Genomic DNA, 16,886 nt, shown 5'->3' on the forward strand with positions numbered 1-16,886 from the left:
TCTCAAACAGTCTGTTGATATGACAAGACAAATAAGTGAGATGATTATGTCATCACCTCACAATTTTCTATTGATCGTGTATAAAAAGAAAAAAACCTGACAAAACGGGATTTTTCTGCTATAAAATTGTAACATATGTTACACCTGGCTGAATAATGAATACTCAAATATAGAATTTTAGACTGGGAAATAACTGTCTTTGATCTACAACAACAATGACAACAACAAAACCCCTGGAGATTTCAAGATTTTGTGTGCAAACTGCATGGTAAGTTTGTAGGCGATGACATCATCATCTCACTCATTTGCATATTCATATTGACTGTTCAAGAGCTGTTTTGTGAAAATTAGAGAAACTTCATGATTTCCTCAATTTTATCTGATTTTGATCAAATTCTAAATTGTTCTTAAAGAATCGTGCTCTGTCTTATCAGACTATCTTATGACTGGTCCTTGATTCACCTTTATCTGGTGCTCGATCCCCAGCCTATTATAGCAGAATTTGTTTGTCCAGTAACTTCAGCACATTCCCAACCCATATTTTGAGTCAATTATGTGGTTTGAAAAGTTTTGTTGGTGAATGATAATTAATTGGCAAGATCCTTTCACCAATAATGTAAAGATGATGCATGCTGTCGAGAAGGAGATTATGTGTTTTAGGTGATCGGATAACATGAGACATTTGCCACAAAATGGGAACATACATCTCACTGAAAAGTGATTTCCTTTTTTACTGAATTACTACCGGTTATTAACCACAAGTATTTTATACACTGCATTTTTGTTGTTGCTGCTGTTAAACGAAACACAGTAAAAACTATTGAATTTTAATACAAAAAAGGGTGAAAGAATTATCCCTTGTGGAGACGAAGTAGACAAATGTAACTAGTCATGCTAGTAATAGTCATTTATTGCCCAGGGAAAAGATAAATCTCCAGGGCATATGGTTTAATATCTAGAGGTGGATCAGATCACGTGACCAAACCTAATGTAGAAATTCATCACTGAATGTTTCCTAGAAAATTGCCCTATTTCTACCACAGATATACCGTTACTGTTGCGTCTGTTCTTCATCTGAGTTCTGAGTGTAAAAATGAATTCGTCATTTCCTGGGAGAAAATTATTCTGCATAAAAAGGGAGTGATTCAGATATTTGCTTAGGTTTGTAATCATTTATTGTCATAGGCCCTACTTCGCACATCGTTTTAGCCCGCGGATTCATAGATTCGCTTTTGTAAATGTTTGAGATCAGCTTAATACATGTAAAATAATGATTATAATCACCATGATCTGCAACATATGCACACAAGTACACACAGTCAGACACAGAAATAAGACAAGCTGTATACACCAGCAACAATGCGCATAGAATTATGATTACGTAGACTGCCGCCAACTATGTCCGCCATCTCCTTGAAGGAGGCCTCAGTCGCTGGTCGTGGTAGTGTGACGAGGAGGGGGTTGGAAGAGTCTTACCTTGGATTTATAATATCACATTTCCTGTAGGTCATTTTAATCTAACGTGCGTGTATGAGTTACAACCCGGCTTGACTTTTACAGCCTTGATTTATGCCACTTGGAGTTATTGGCTGTGGAAACGAAGCGAAGCACGTTTCGTATCCCGGCCATGTTTCTTATTGTCAAGGTAAATATACGTTTGTCAGTTATTGCACGCCATCCTGGTTCCCTGCAAATGAGAATTAAAAAAAAAAAACAATCCAAGCCGGTGATGGTTTGATCAAACGCCCTGCATTTTCACGGTAGGGGTATGAATGAAGAAAACAAAATGCGATTCGCCGCCAATCGAAAGCATTTGCAGTGGCTTGGTATTTACCATAGACCTTGTAGTACATTTTGTGATACTTCAATTTGGTTCATGGACTTTATATGGTAACAAATTTGCTTTGGCACTACGCGAGTAATCCGTGTAATATAGTTGAAGCAAGTGGAAAGAAAAAAGGAAGAAATGAAGCAGACCTCTAATCTACACGGGCAATTTTGTCCAAAAAAGAAATAAATGTATCAGTGCTTTCCTGTTTGGTTTGTGAAAGGATTGCAAGAGAGTTCCGCCGCCGTTTGAGTTTGTATAACTTGAAAGTAACATTTGAGTGATTTTGATTTTCCCTTGCAAATGTTTTCCTTTAACTCGTGTTGAAAAAATGAATTCCCCTCAAAAAAATCTTCGTCTCACTCTTTGAGAACTGTTTGGATGTCTTCACTTTTCCCTAAAACGGAAGCCTTGTCGGATGAAAATTGAAGTTTATTTAAGAGCAAGGAACCCTAACCCGCTAGGTTACACGAAGTCGACGAAGCCAAACAGCACATTGCAATTAGTTTACTATTACGGGCATCAGGGGAGTCATTTCCCTCGCATTGTGTCTTGAACTTTAACAAGACCGAGTGATTTTTCAATTCAATCATGTGACCGTGTGAGGATGGAAGCCACATGGCTGCCTGGATCTTATTCGACTCAACCTCAACGCGCCATACAGAAACAAACTGAAAGGAACCAGGCTAAATATTACCACTCCTCCCACCGTCTTTAAAGTAGACAGTCAAAGAGAACTACGTACCCTTTAAACTGGTCAATATTGGAATTTGATTGTATGTCGAAGGTATTAATTCATATAGAAAGAAAAAAAGAAAGTCTGACGATTACATATTCGCTATTCAAAAGAAGATCCTATATACCAGCTATTATGCCCTGCTGAACAGTCCACCAGAAAGTATTTCGCGCCCTGCGTGTAACACAGAGAAGAAAACGGAGAAAACTCCACTCACTCTTCACTTTGCGTTGATGTTTATCATCTTATAATATTTGGCTAAAAAGTGTTATTGCAATGCATTGTCTACGTTAAAGTCACAGATACAATGACGAACTTAACCATCGATATTACAAATTTACAACGTATGTGCTGCTGTCTAGTATTATCCGATTTGTCAATATACAAAATATATGTTTTATATTTTTATTTCGGAAAACATTTTATTTGTTTATATAAATAGTTTCGGCCGTCAAAACAGAACGGTCTTCTGATCTAGGCCTAATCAGAATGGAATATACTGTATGCAATTATGTATGGTGTCGAGTAAAGTTGTCCACAATTGTCACAAAGTTTTGGTAGGCTTACCCCTTTTTACAATCCTTAGATGCAATAGATAGTCAATAGTGTTCACCAAATTTTACATCTCAGAAAAAAGAAAAAATGATCATGTTTCTCCCTAACACCCTTCTCAGGTGAGGACTATCCGATAGCCGACAATGTAGCGCCCTTCAGGAGTTCTCCCACAGCGTCCCTAGGTCGGTAAAATCAAAATTATCATCAAACTTATCCTCCTCTCTAATCTGGTTCATTTTTTCTCTATGTGGTTAATTCATTTTCTTTCATCTCTCTTTCTGTACACTTTGGTGGTATTTTCCGTTCTTTTGTCTGTTTCTTTCGTTTCATGTCATGTGATTATTGTCTTGATGACGAACAATTATTGCAGCAAGTTATACAACTACGGCAGTGGCTGGGCGCCGACCCGACAGGGAGAGAGGTAAGGTGGTATCACAGGTCACGCATATGTAGCAAATGGCTGTCAGTTTCAGCCGTGGCAGTTGAACCCATCAACTCTCACAAACCACAATTTTGAACCACAATTTTGTGATGTGGTGCTGCATTTTGTTTTTTTATCATCGGTCTAACTATTCATTAACAGTGCTTCGCAAGGTGGTATCAAATTACTTGTTACATTGTTGATTATTGTTGCGCCCTATTTTTGTATGTAATTTGTTTGTTTTGGTTGTAGAATTTTCCAAAAGCTCTACAGTATAATACTAAATATATATCTGATTCTTAAATTGGCAACAAACTTTCTCAAATTGGCAAATCTGTGTATAAATGTCTTTCTGGCTCCGTGCAGTAATGAAGTGTACAAGTTCCAATTAATCTTTCTTCAATTACAAAAAAAAAAATGATATGCAGTAAAATGCGGAGTTACATAAGATGATGACAAGATGATAAATTCCTCCACGTTTTGATGAATTGAAAGAATAGTTCATCATTCTTTGATGAGTTTCTAGAAACAATCAGAATGAAAACAATAGTAAATGATCGTGGTAAATGTATGGTTTTACTCCTGACGTTTGTTGACGGAACTTTTGACGAACTGTTAACGAAAATATTGTAGAGGAAATGCACCTGTTGCAGTTAACTTCGAAGTGCGATGGCACCTTTTGATTGATATGTGAATATTTCTCCAAAAGGCACCTCCCCCTAAAATCTGGCTTACGATACAATTGGATTTTCTAGGATCACAATGCAAACAGAGCAAAAGGGATAAGTTTAATGCCAATTTGAAGACGATATTCGAGGAGGAGTACGCTCGTTTGCCACCTGGTGATCACCCAGCCAGCTCGGCATCCCCGGACAGCCCCGAGAAGGAAAAACTCATCATCGAGTGGAAGTTTACCGACCTTGACGCAAACGGTGACGCAAGGCTCGACGCAAGGGAGTTAAGACCGCTCTTGAGATTGATGAAGAAGATCGTGCGCCCGAAGACGTGCGCGAGGGAGTTCGTCAACCTGTGTGATCGCGATGCCGACGATGCGTTGGCCGAGATGGAGTGGTCGTCATGTCTAGGGGTCGACAATAGTGAGTATGCGACAGCGTGAGTGGCGCTTGTACTTGACCGGCACATCATCCTGTTTCGCTTTCCACCCATCCCGAAAAAATCGTCCCACCCACTTTTATAGGTTTGTGTGGCCAAGTAACATGTTTGTCATGTTTGTGAACGTATGATCAATACACGTCATTTATTGTCACACTATCTTATGAATAAAAGAACCAATTATGACCACAAAATGTGCAGCGGATGCATGTCTTCTGGTTTGAATGTGTCATAATGATGTCATAAAAATTTAAAATATCCTGGATTATGACTCTTGAATCGGAGTCGAATCGTCCCATCTGATCAAAATCATGATCAGCAAAATACCTTCCATGTGAATTCGGCCTCGAAACCTTTGTCAAAATAGTTTCCCCCTCTTTGCATTCGATCCCTGGAAAGTGAAAGTCTACACACAGCTGTGTTGAAATAAGCCAAACTGTCCTCCCGTGTGACTACTGCTCCATATTGCCTGCAATTATCGCATTCCATAGCACCCACATGTTCTTTATGTTTCACCCCTTCCTATGTCCTCGTCTCACCCACAGTCTACGCTCGCTATTCAAACATACGGTGGTAGACCGGTCTTCGAACGTATTCAAATGAGTAGATCTTTTTAGTGCAACAAACCTGATGATTCGCTAATCATTTCACTTGCTTGTTCGAAATCTCTAATTCCATAACTAAAACTTGCTCCACTATTGCATGTTGCAAGGTCAGACAATAATGAACTATGCGTGGATGTGGATATAACTCGGCAGAGAGTGTCAAAACTTTTGGATACGCTATGAAACCGGTCTACTGGCGCTCACTGTAACTCATGAATGTATGATCGTCGTTTCCTGCTCGTAAAGCAGATCATCTGTTGTTGTAACTCACATCGCACTTTTCACTCCTTCTTGATCATATAATGCCAAGTCTTCCTTTTGTCAATTCCCATTACCCCTGGCTCCCTTACTCGGTAACATTGGGTTTCATTGGTAAACAACAGCAACAACAACAACAACAACAACAACAACAACAACAACAACAACAACAACAACTGTAGTCCTCCATGTATAATAGATTGTCTCTGTCATAATATAAATGTAATGTTTCAAACTCTGGCTGTTGCCAATTCTAAAGAAGATTTGATACATGTTCTCGATGTGAAAAAGAAAAAAAAAATGCTGCTGCGACCTTGAGACCTTTCTTTGCATCGGTTGAGTGACTGACTGCCTGCTGTTTGCACAGACATCGCGTGTTATTTGCCCAGGGCTGGACATGCAGTCAGACCGATCTCCTTTCTATATCAGATGTGAAGCCACCACTTACTTAGTCACTCACATTTCGATACCAAACATCAAGCTCACACTTACTGTCGACACTGTGTAAACTTTTTTTTTTGCTGTTACAAAATGCAACATCCTCCCGATGGTACCACTAAATTGAGTAGCATTGAATGAGTTTATCTTCATTATTCATTTGTTTCTCTTATACAGAATATGGTTTTATATCCGTCATCTACTCTGAAAGGCCTTTGCAATTTTATGATTCAACTGGAGCACGTAGGGCAAGGGTCTATTGGTCCCACGAATAGAACTTGACGTTGGCACAATAATTCGTTACGTTACGACCTGCTGGTCATGGCAAGATGCACAAGATTGTCAGACATAGAGCTGTAGCGCTGATGGTTTTCACGAATAGAGCTCACTATTAGCAAGATACTGTTCTCAGAGAAAGCAGAAATAATACCGCCAAAAATTATGGCAGCTCCCTTCTGCCTGTTGTCAGTGCAAAGCAAGCAATATACGAACCATTACCAAGGACCTATTGTTAGTTGGCACTTCCGGACCATAAAAGAGACTTCAAAGCAAACACTGAATCCCATCCCTCCTTAGATTGCACAGGTGTCAGCTGCAAGCACCACTTCGCCAAACATTGTACTCTCTGACCCACGTCTTAAAAACATCGACAAGGAAAGAGAAGATTGAAGCGAGAGAAGGGCGAGACTTGTAATCCAGTCATCAGACACAAAGAAAAGGAGACGCAAGTGGGAGGGAAAAGTGACACTTTGGTCACTTGTATTCCAACAGAGTCAAGGTACTTCTACTGGTACCTATCCTCTGCTTTACATTGTGATTCATGTCGCAAGCTTTAGGTAACAACACATGATCAAACTGTGGAAGAAGTTACTTGCAAAACAACAACAACAACAACAACAACAACAACACCTAGTTGCACGTGTTCAAATCCACTAGAATCAAGTTAAACTCAAAGAGGAGAAGGATCGTGTAAATTTGAAGACGAAACTTGGTCGCCTCTGATTCTATGAGATTTTGATTCTGTTTGGACTGCAGTGTCCATTCCAGCTATTGGTGATTTCATGTAAACCCACGGTATCAATTCTCATGAATAATTTCTTTGTTTGATATTCTGTTTAACGTTGCTAACTTTGGTGGCAGCCTGTGGATGTCGCTATGTCTGTGTGAGGACATTTTCCCGTTAACATATTTCATGCACTGTCGCTTTTTCAGTCATATACCGAAACATAACGAACCTGCTCTGTGTTTTCATTCCGTTGTTTTCGCTTTCATTTTGTATAAATTACTTAACCTTCCTACACGACTAATGTTACAATTCGCCTTTCTTATTTCTCGATCACGAGTTCTAACCCATGTTTGAAATAATCAAGCATTAACTAACAAGATCGTGGCTTCTATGTAATTGTGTTTTTTAACCAATCACTGAAAGTGCACAAATTAACAAATATCTTCGATTCGATTTATTCATAAAATCCAGATATGATTATGTCCTCTTTGTCGTACATTTTACAATCTTTCCTGAAATTAAAACGTCATTAGGTCTTAGTAGAACCCATCGCCTCTGTCGTAATTTTAACTAGTTAACAAATTCTGAAAAGTTGCCCATCTATCGTCACATTGCAAGTTTCCAACCTCTCTATACTTCAACCTAATTTAAAATGCTGAAACGTTTTCATTCTATTGCCAGTCTTCATTCACCATGTATTTCCAGCTCATGAGCGACTAGCCCCTGATACGACAAATAATGAAAGTAAGTTAACACCTATACCCATCAGTCTAGGTTGAATTCTGATGTGATTATTTTCATCATCGTGATCTAGTTCTCCTGTCTCTTCTTGTCTTTTCCGTGTTTACTTTTTTCTTTTAATATGGCGTTCTTTTTTCTGCTCGTATTACCAGTAATATTTATTTCGATGCTTTGTACACTGTGAAAATAATCGCATTTGCTTTTGAAATCCTCTTTTCTCTTTAATATCAGATACTTTATCAGATACAGCTTTATACTATGATATCTAATTCATACTATTTAATCAATATTTATCCTCGATGCTTTTACTGTGCATATCATGCGTCATTTAAATAATCTTGCCTGAAATTCATAGACTGTCTGCTTGTCCGCTCTGTGTTCTACTGCTTTATGCTATTATTACTATTACAGTATATTCTTCACGCTTTACATCAATACTCGACATTTGCCTACCAAATCATTTATACAATACTCTCCGCCTTCCAATGCACTCACTCTGAAAAAAAAAATGGTGAACTGAAAATTCTCCTATCAACGCTTCTTGCTTCTTTCAATATATATATGCATATATTTCATATTTTTTGTATATATATTTTTTTGAAAGAGCTGAAAATAATCCCTTGCCTCGCTCACCCCATATATTTTTCCCCTTGACACGGAGCTTATCATCCGCTGTGTGGTAGACAGGCCATGATATGTCCGGCAAGTGCAAGGCGTAGGACTACCTCGCGTTAGGTACCAACCTCCAGCTTAGTACTTCTGTAATAGTCTCCTTTAAACTGTTTCTCTCACTGAATTCAGACGAGGAGCCCGAGGTGCCTACGGCCGACAGTGGATCGCAAGACGGTAGGTCAAGTACGGAACACAACCCTTCTTATCTTCTTCTCTCTTTTTTTTTTTTTTTTTTTTTACAATAAATACATCCATTTTATATGGGATAGAGGAGTTTAGGGAATTGGGAGGTGGTATGTTTTGGAGTATTTTTGTATGCCTACATGGATTTGTGACCCTCTGTGACCTTTTGATACCTTTGACGTCATGCATTTTTTTTTTTTTTTTTTGTACGTTGTTTTCATGTTTCTTTCGTTCGGCGCACGATTGCGTCCGCGTGCGTGAGGAATGACGTGGCGATATGTGCGCAAGTATACGTCTACACCGAGTATAGGAAATATCATGTTACCAAACCTGACAAGCGCACATGTCAACGTCTAATGTTCGATATTATTTAGCACATTACTTGGTTATTATCTCGTCCGACTCAATCATTTATCTTGGAGCGAATATTGGTGTAGGCATGTTGTCAGCAAAGACGCCACTATCATAAGCGATATCAGTTTTGCCGTTAATTACTTCTGTAAGATTAAAGTGTAACGTATGCGTGCGGCTGACGTGATGTTATTAAATTCATTCATTGGAGAAACATCCCATCACCCTGTGAGTGAGTAGAGGGATTCCATGGTGTACCTTTATCACTCCAACAAGCCCAAATGCGACTCCCTCCCCTGCACATTATCCCGTCCCATATGGTTCTCATTCGCCCCATTTCTTCTGGCGAAAGACGGAAAGAAAGAGAAAAGGACCAGGGATATAATGTGCCGTGCATGACACATACGCTACGCTGCTGTCGGGTGCAAATAGTTAAGAATCACGCCAAACTACTCAATGCTCAGTACCTCGGGGGATAAAATATCGAAAGCACCCGCTTTTTCACCCCGAGAAAAAGTTCATCCGAAAAGCAAGTTTACATTTCCACATACTGTGCTCCCGTAACGCAGTGCACTTCGGGACCGGCGTCGAGAGCCGAGAGAGAGAGGGCGGGTATGTTTTTTACTCTCATGTGACTGAAACCGCGGTAGGGTTTGTTTGCTCGGAGGGTGAAAAAAATATGAAATCCTGCGAAAATTCCGAAACCAAACCCTGTCGGTATGCTCCATCATCGGGGCCCTATGCCTGGCCCAATACCCTTGCACCAATATTTTGGAAAAGGTATTTAATTTCCAACATTTTCTCACTCATTCTCGCTGCTGACTACGACAATTGAACATTTTCCGGGTGATGGTCTGATGTCACTTACAAACTATACGACAGGCAAGAAATATAGCCAAGTGTCGATATAGGATTGTCAGTATAATATATACATACCACAATCAACAGTGTGCCCGTTTTTCTGGTGATCCTGCTGGCTATATTTAAACAGGATACGCATCAATTGTATAAGTACAATTGGCAAAGTGAAAATATCACGGACAGTATGTATTGATTGTCATTCAATACCAAATTTAAACGTGAGTCTTGTAGGAACAATTTTTAGTGAAAGTCAGATATGTACCGTTCCATTTAGTTCAGCACACAAAAGTTGGTAGGCTGGTTCAGAGCGATTTCAGTTCGGCATATAGATACTCTGTTTGCATTTCAAGCTCTATAATCATGTCGTTAGCAGCACATCACCGTTACATAGACCTACATCTTTCTTTCTTTTTTTGGTTTTTTGTTAAGAAGATTCCGAAATGTAGAGATAACTTATCATTGAAACGTACTTTTACAGTCGTAAATCCAGAACGGTTTGATTTTGATACTCTTCCCCCGTAATGAATGCTAAATAGCATGTCTCAAAGTGAGCACACATAGCATAATCATAATACAATACGATGGTGGCAAAGGTATGGACAGTACAATTTATACTTTGAAAAGCTGAACCAGAGCTTTAACAAGAACATGCATTCAGATCTATTGAATAGTTTACCATCTCTCAAAAATGTTGTTCTATTTCGAACTATTTCGAAGAAATAATTCGTTCTAATTCGAGTATTGAAAGGAAATCTAAGACATGATGATTTTCTAAATTTTGAACTAAAGGTATGATATTTTGCATTAAAGCAGCAAAATTGAACGGGTGAAAACTCGCTTCAAATGCATCAAAAATTAAATTGTGAGTTAAGTGGATTAGAGTGCAAAGAACATGTTTCAAATTCAAGCACGAAATATTTTTATTTCTGGACATTCCCCAAAATAATGCGAAATTGATTCGGAAGCGCATGAAGAAAATGAGCATACAGCAGAATTACTCTTGCGTTGCTTACCCTCTTCAGGTACTTATTTACACCAGTAATTATATGCAGTGATTTGTAGTGAAATTTTCTGAACCTGGTAGACAGAGTACATTTGAACGGAAGAAAATTAATACTTCATTTTCATATCTACATTAGTTACATTCATGCCGTTCATTGAGAAGGCATATGCCTCACTAATAGCGTTTGTACTTGTAGTATATATTTCTAAACCACTGCAGCGGAATCTAATATGAATGATGATTATTGTGCCTATCACGCCATCAATCCGTGTACAGTCAGTCAGAACTACTCCACAAGTCAATACATGTAATACCCTTGAGGTATAGATTGCCACTTCCCGCCTCGCCCACTTCTCTACAAAGCCATCTTATGTCTTTTTAAGTATTCCATGTCGGTTTTTATCTTTCCTGTCATCTATGCCTACAACGAACTCTATGTGGACCCTTCTCCTCTCTTTTGCTTTCTCATTTTCAGCCAGTCCGCCATTGTTAGTCACCAGACAAATTCTACCGGGTGAAAACACGGAAACCGCCGAAATAGGTAAGACGGCACAGTCTCATTCGCCCCTTTGATTGAGGAAAGTAGCCAGACTTCATTTTTGGTAAATTAAAGATGGTTTCGAGACCATTAGCTTGGCTATATAGAACTTGAACACTAAGCCCACTCGCCCTCAAGTCCAGGGGCCTGTTTCACTAAGCTTTAAAATCAATTCTATGTTCAGTTCAAATGCTCTTTCATGTCTTTGGAACAACTTTGGGATCAGTCAGTCCCAGAAGTTAGGAACTGTTTCACGAAGCCATTTGAAAGCAATATCTTGCGCCCAACCTTACCACGTTCTAGAATACATCTTTAATGCCTATGTATATTCTTTCCAGCAAGATATGATCTCAATAAGTCCCACCTTTGGGTTCACCATTTGGCTCGATATCGTTTCCATGAGAGTGAAGGAGGGTATGGGATACGTCCTGTTGCATATATAAGAGTTGAGATCACACAATATAAGTTAGAGTACTCGAATAGATAAAAATTCTCTGGATACTCATTTCTGATTGGCTAATACCTGATTTACACTTCATTTTCTGACTTATGCTTGATTGCATCTTACTGTCGAACAGGACCCAGGCGCTTTTGCCGTCTGTTCAATGACATTTGACATTTTAACCCACTCAGGACTAGCATTCAAAACGCCGATGACATTATTGTACACTGTCTGCGCGCCATTGGTAATGACAGTGTTGATTTTAAAGAGGAGAAACGTTTCCCGCTGGGTCAGCGTTGCCCTTTACTCGTGTCGATCCCGTAAGAACCGGAGCAGAATACATGTGTCAGATCATATCGCTCTAGCTACACGAGTAGGCAGAGTTACTGTGTTACGTCGGTACTATGTTACTATGGGGGAGACTGTGCGTATGCGACATCAGAAGAGATCAAAATTTCCAGTGTGCATTTAAAGGGCAATGCTACATCATTTTAATATATACCAAAAAATATGATATAATAATTATGTGGATTGAGTGAATGTAGCAACATTATTAGAAAGAATCAGTAAAATTTGAGGAAGATCGGACAATCCGTTCTTAAAGTACTAGTACCTACTTTTTAAAGTTCCAGTTCCGCCATCGCTGGATGAGAAGACTACTACAGTTCGTGACGTCACTGCAGGGCAACGATATAAAGAACAATATGAAGAAAATTCAACAATTTTTTTTTCTAGTATAATGAAAGAGCAATTTACTTATACCTCTCAAAGGAAGCAGGGGGATGACATTTACCCACTTGTCAGTAACAATTCGAGGGAACGTGTGCTTTTCATGAAAAATGAAATTTTGTGGACTTGTCAATTATTGTCGCTGTCCTGCACAAAGACGTCAAGCAATATTGTAATCTTCTCATCCAGCGATAGCCGCACCGAAATTTTAACAATTCATAACTTTGGGACGGATTATGCGATTTTCTTCAATCATTCACTGATGTGTTTTAGTAATATTACTGCATTCACTCAATCCTCATAATATATATTTCAATATCATTTCTCATTGTTATGTAAAGGAAAATAAAAAGAATACAAGTAGAATAATTGAAGTTTAACCCTTTGAAGACTAAGCCCAAGCATACTCAGGCAGGCGTTTATGGGAAATATATGTTAAAGCAAAATCAGCTCGTCCTCAATGGGTTAAGCAAAATTAGAGTTAGGATAAAAGAATTTTTAAGTTTCACGTGTCAATACACTGTATTATCAATCACATGCTGTGATGATATCATCGCACACTGGTTCCTTATTGACCTGCAAAGTGCAGACAAATCTTCATAAAATGTTCTTAATTGACGTGAAACAGAAGAAAACCTTAGAAGTCCATCATACCTTTGCTGTCGTGCAGCAAAGGTGACAGTGACTGGAAACAAGGCTCATTTTTCCTAAATTATTTACAAAACACATGATTTATGCTTTTGTACTCGAATGAATAGAAGAGCTGAAGACATAATCAGCATCAAATTCAAGAGGACGAGTATAATTCTTGGTCTAAGAGTTAACCAGGCTTGGACACTTGCAGTCTTATGATACAAAATCCAAGTGTATTATGCTAAAACTCACAGCAGCTGCAGAGACATTTCTTCCATTGCAAGGATTACTTGAGTCCCAGATATCTGAAGTAAATTTGATATTTGATAGTTATCTATTTCTGCAATTTCATGGCAAACGAAATATACAAATGCATTTTTCTTTTGTACAAATCATAGGATTTTTAAAGAATAATTAATAAACTTGATTACAAAATATTGACAATTATTTAATACAAATTACACGGTACATTGATAATAACGAAAATAATTTAAAGGAACAATCTAAGGGGAGCAATAATTGCAGAAAAAGGCTGTATCCTATAAGCTTACACTTGAGAGCGGAAACAGCCCAGTTGACAATGGGGGTAGGAACTAATGAAATGTTGCATATAATTATGCTGCATTTAATTAAAGACAAGACCTTCTCTCTCGTAAAGGCAAGCATTTCACAAAGTGTATGATTATTCATACAAGGGGGAACTATAGAACGAAAGCAATAGTCATTGGAAGTGAGAGAAACTGAACAAATCAGAGAATTATTTGAAATTATCTTAACTGGCGAGTAGACTCCCTGACACAATACGCTGGCGCCATCTAGCATCAAGGGGGACTCATGAGCCCAACCATTCTTAAAAGTTTGCCAATGACGTAAAAAGTTGTCTCAGTTAAGGCAATTGACTCCATTGAAGCAGAAGAAGAGAGATGACGAACTTTAGGTTAGAGGGATGCTAGCCAAGTGAGCAGGAGTTAAGTAGTGGCTATGAGTGAGTACGTATCTAGCAACTCTCGGAATAACAGAGAAAACGCCCTTCAAGACAAGCGTTCCCATGATACCTCGACGTCTCTTCATCTCTGTATAGCCACGAGCTGTGATTCTATATTTCCGCGTACCTTCCTGTATGGACGGGGCGGATTGTTCGTAGGGATTCGGAATCGCGATCAATTGTGACACTGAACTGCTCCTCTGAGGGTTGCGATCTTCTCGGGATCCAAAGGCCAATTTGGCGAGGAAATTAACAATTGCTGGTTCTACTTTTATTCCTATCTTTCCTTTCCCTGCCAACGCTGTCTTTTATGAAGAGACAAATCCCCTACAGGAGCCTTCCAATGCTCCTATATGATGACAGCGTGGTACGAACACCCTTCCGTGCCGCAGTGGACGTGCCAGTATACGCTTTGTACAATGAGCATGTTTAGTTTGGGTCTTGCTCTCATTTTCACAGAACGAAATACAAATAGCATTTTGACTCAGAGTGAAAGAAGAAAAAGGCAAACTCCATTCAATAATCAAATATATGCTATAGCGCCAAAAAGCTCAAAAATATAGACTTTACACGCGCTCCATTTCAACATTTGTTCAAGCATCATGTAGGTCTACTTAATTTACATTTTACAGTTACATAAATACATTTGATTAAATTGGGTAATACAATATATCTTTATCCCCAAGACGAAACGCATTCAGGGAAAGTGCGCTCATTTCCCTTCCCAGCCATGGCGATATCACTCTTTTCTGTTATACTTTGGGGGCTGTGGGACCATGCTCTCTAGTACTTTCTTCACACATGTCCCTCGAGTTAAGAAGCCCTTGTTTTTACACATGAGTTTAATGTTTTGTAAACGATCAGACGTACAAATAAACGTAGACTTTTTAAAGTCAGCTGCGCGCGGAATCCGCACGCCCAGGTATGATTCCCTTAATCGTGCCAAGGCGTTGTCTTCTTAACCCCCACGCTCCCACGGGAACGCGCGTTCCCACTGGGCGTTGAATGCTGTCAGCACAGAGCGGGTTAAATCCGACAGACACCCGGACCTGATTCCGTCTGTCACCGGGAACCACTAGAAGGATCAGGGGTAAATCCGGGCTCCCACTGTTGGTCCTCTTGTATCAGACCACAGCTATTTGAGGAATGGAACACCTCAGTCTGTATGTGGGCATTCTGTGTAAGAGGATTCTTTTAAAGGAGCAAATTTGCCGCCATATGTTTTAGTTTCCCTTAACTGTTTCGTTATTACATAAACGCGCTTGAATTACAACATAATCCCGTCTATTTGCCAGTTTCTCTTCAGACGTTGAATGTGGTCACTTTTTTAAATTGAAAACTGAAGCTTTAGGCAATATGCAAACTCTTACGGTGAAGTCAATTTTCCCACAGATAAACATTTCAAGGGATTTCCTTTTCACCAGAAATTTGTAAAGTATATCATTTTTTTTAAACGTTGCAATTAATCATAAATGGTGACCTGATGAAGTGCTGTTACGTATAAATCCACGGACATTCTGAATCCCCCATTGCATCAAGGACTTGTATGTGCATCGCTATCGCAAGATGCAGTCTTATACCTTTCATTTAGTCTATAGGTAGTTCTTGCCTGTACATTAATCAAAGGCTATAAAGGAGTTGATCTTTTCTTCGTCAGCCAGCAATCATTAACTAGGCAGTATATTAACTACTGTATAAGATCGATTTTAATCAACCCGTATTAGTCCTTCGTAGGCAGCTCATAAGTCATATTAAGTGCCGCATATAATATTTAATAGCTTTGATAATGCTACCGACGTCGTGTTGGCTGCAACGACGAAGTTGCCGAGCTGACAGATAATCATGTGAATGGCGCCACTCGTGAAGCGATATTGAAGGGTCTCCTACACTGGGAGTCGCCACTGTACGCGAACACCTTTAATGGGACGCATCGGACCACACTGGGAAGAAAAAAAGTGGAGGATGTTAAAACTTTAAATCCTTTGGTTTTCCTTTCTCTATCAAATATTCTACACTAATTCTTATATATAATATTCTGGTTTGCAGCATCAATTGATACTTGACAGTCTCTGAGAAGATGTAGATGTATATTCGACAACAATGTCGGCGTTTCTGTGCAGTGTGGAATAGTCTTATCCTTCTGCACACTGTACATCTCAGGAAAAGATCTGCCTCCATGATAGCCAGAGCCGGATGCATGTGTCGGTGGTTCACAGTCCATGTGTCAAAAGCGAGTCCGCTCTGCCCAAATTTTAGCAGGTTTCATACCCATTCTCATCAATCACACAGCACAAGGTTCTCAAAATTCACTTACCGTTCGCTGTTTTCGACGAACCCGAGGCAAAGTGGCATTGAATAGCTTACCAAGTTGTTATGATTTCATGAAAAGGTAGTTATTTATTTTATAAACAGTTTCAGATTAGAAATGCGTATTAGCAGCGGTTTGACCTTTATTTACGTTGACCTTTATTCTTGAGTTTCAAGCCACTATTGGAGGGGTGTGAATGTCGCTATGATCAGGGAGGCAAAAGTGGCACCGCCCCGGGACATTTTCATAGTCACTCTCTTTAAGTTTGATCAGATTGACACGACGAAAGTGCGTTCACTGGCTCTATACTCGACTCAAGGCAGAGATGACGGTTAAGGAGGGGACCAAGTTCAGAATGAAGAACCTTCAGGAACCAATCCTTAAAGCAGTTGACTATATACGTGTTGCAGTTGCCGCAGAGAGATTAAAACAACTGCAAAACAAGCTCTGCGCAATCTACTTTGCACCTGTTGAATCTAA

General features: G+C 39.3%; 1 protein-coding gene across 1 annotated transcript in view; it reads left to right on the top strand.

The window, feature by feature from the left end:
- Positions 1-16,886, top strand: part of LOC139733235 (SPARC-related modular calcium-binding protein 1-like) — a 51,839-nt gene that overhangs the window by 19,461 nt on the left and 15,492 nt on the right. The window contains exons 4-8 of the mRNA XM_071644073.1: positions 3,239-3,301; positions 4,296-4,637; positions 7,642-7,704; positions 8,503-8,547; positions 11,247-11,312. Of these exons, the coding sequence (XP_071500174.1) occupies positions 3,239-3,301; positions 4,296-4,637; positions 7,642-7,704; positions 8,503-8,547; positions 11,247-11,312 (579 nt within the window). The remainder of the gene's footprint in view (positions 1-3,238; positions 3,302-4,295; positions 4,638-7,641; positions 7,705-8,502; positions 8,548-11,246; positions 11,313-16,886) is intronic.

Source organism: Diadema antillarum, unplaced genomic scaffold (genome assembly GCF_040938485.1).
Source record: "Diadema antillarum isolate AM-2024a unplaced genomic scaffold, OU_Dant_1.0 seq00000463_RagTag, whole genome shotgun sequence".
In the NCBI taxonomy this organism is placed as follows: Eukaryota; Metazoa; Echinodermata; class Echinoidea; order Diadematoida; family Diadematidae; genus Diadema; species Diadema antillarum.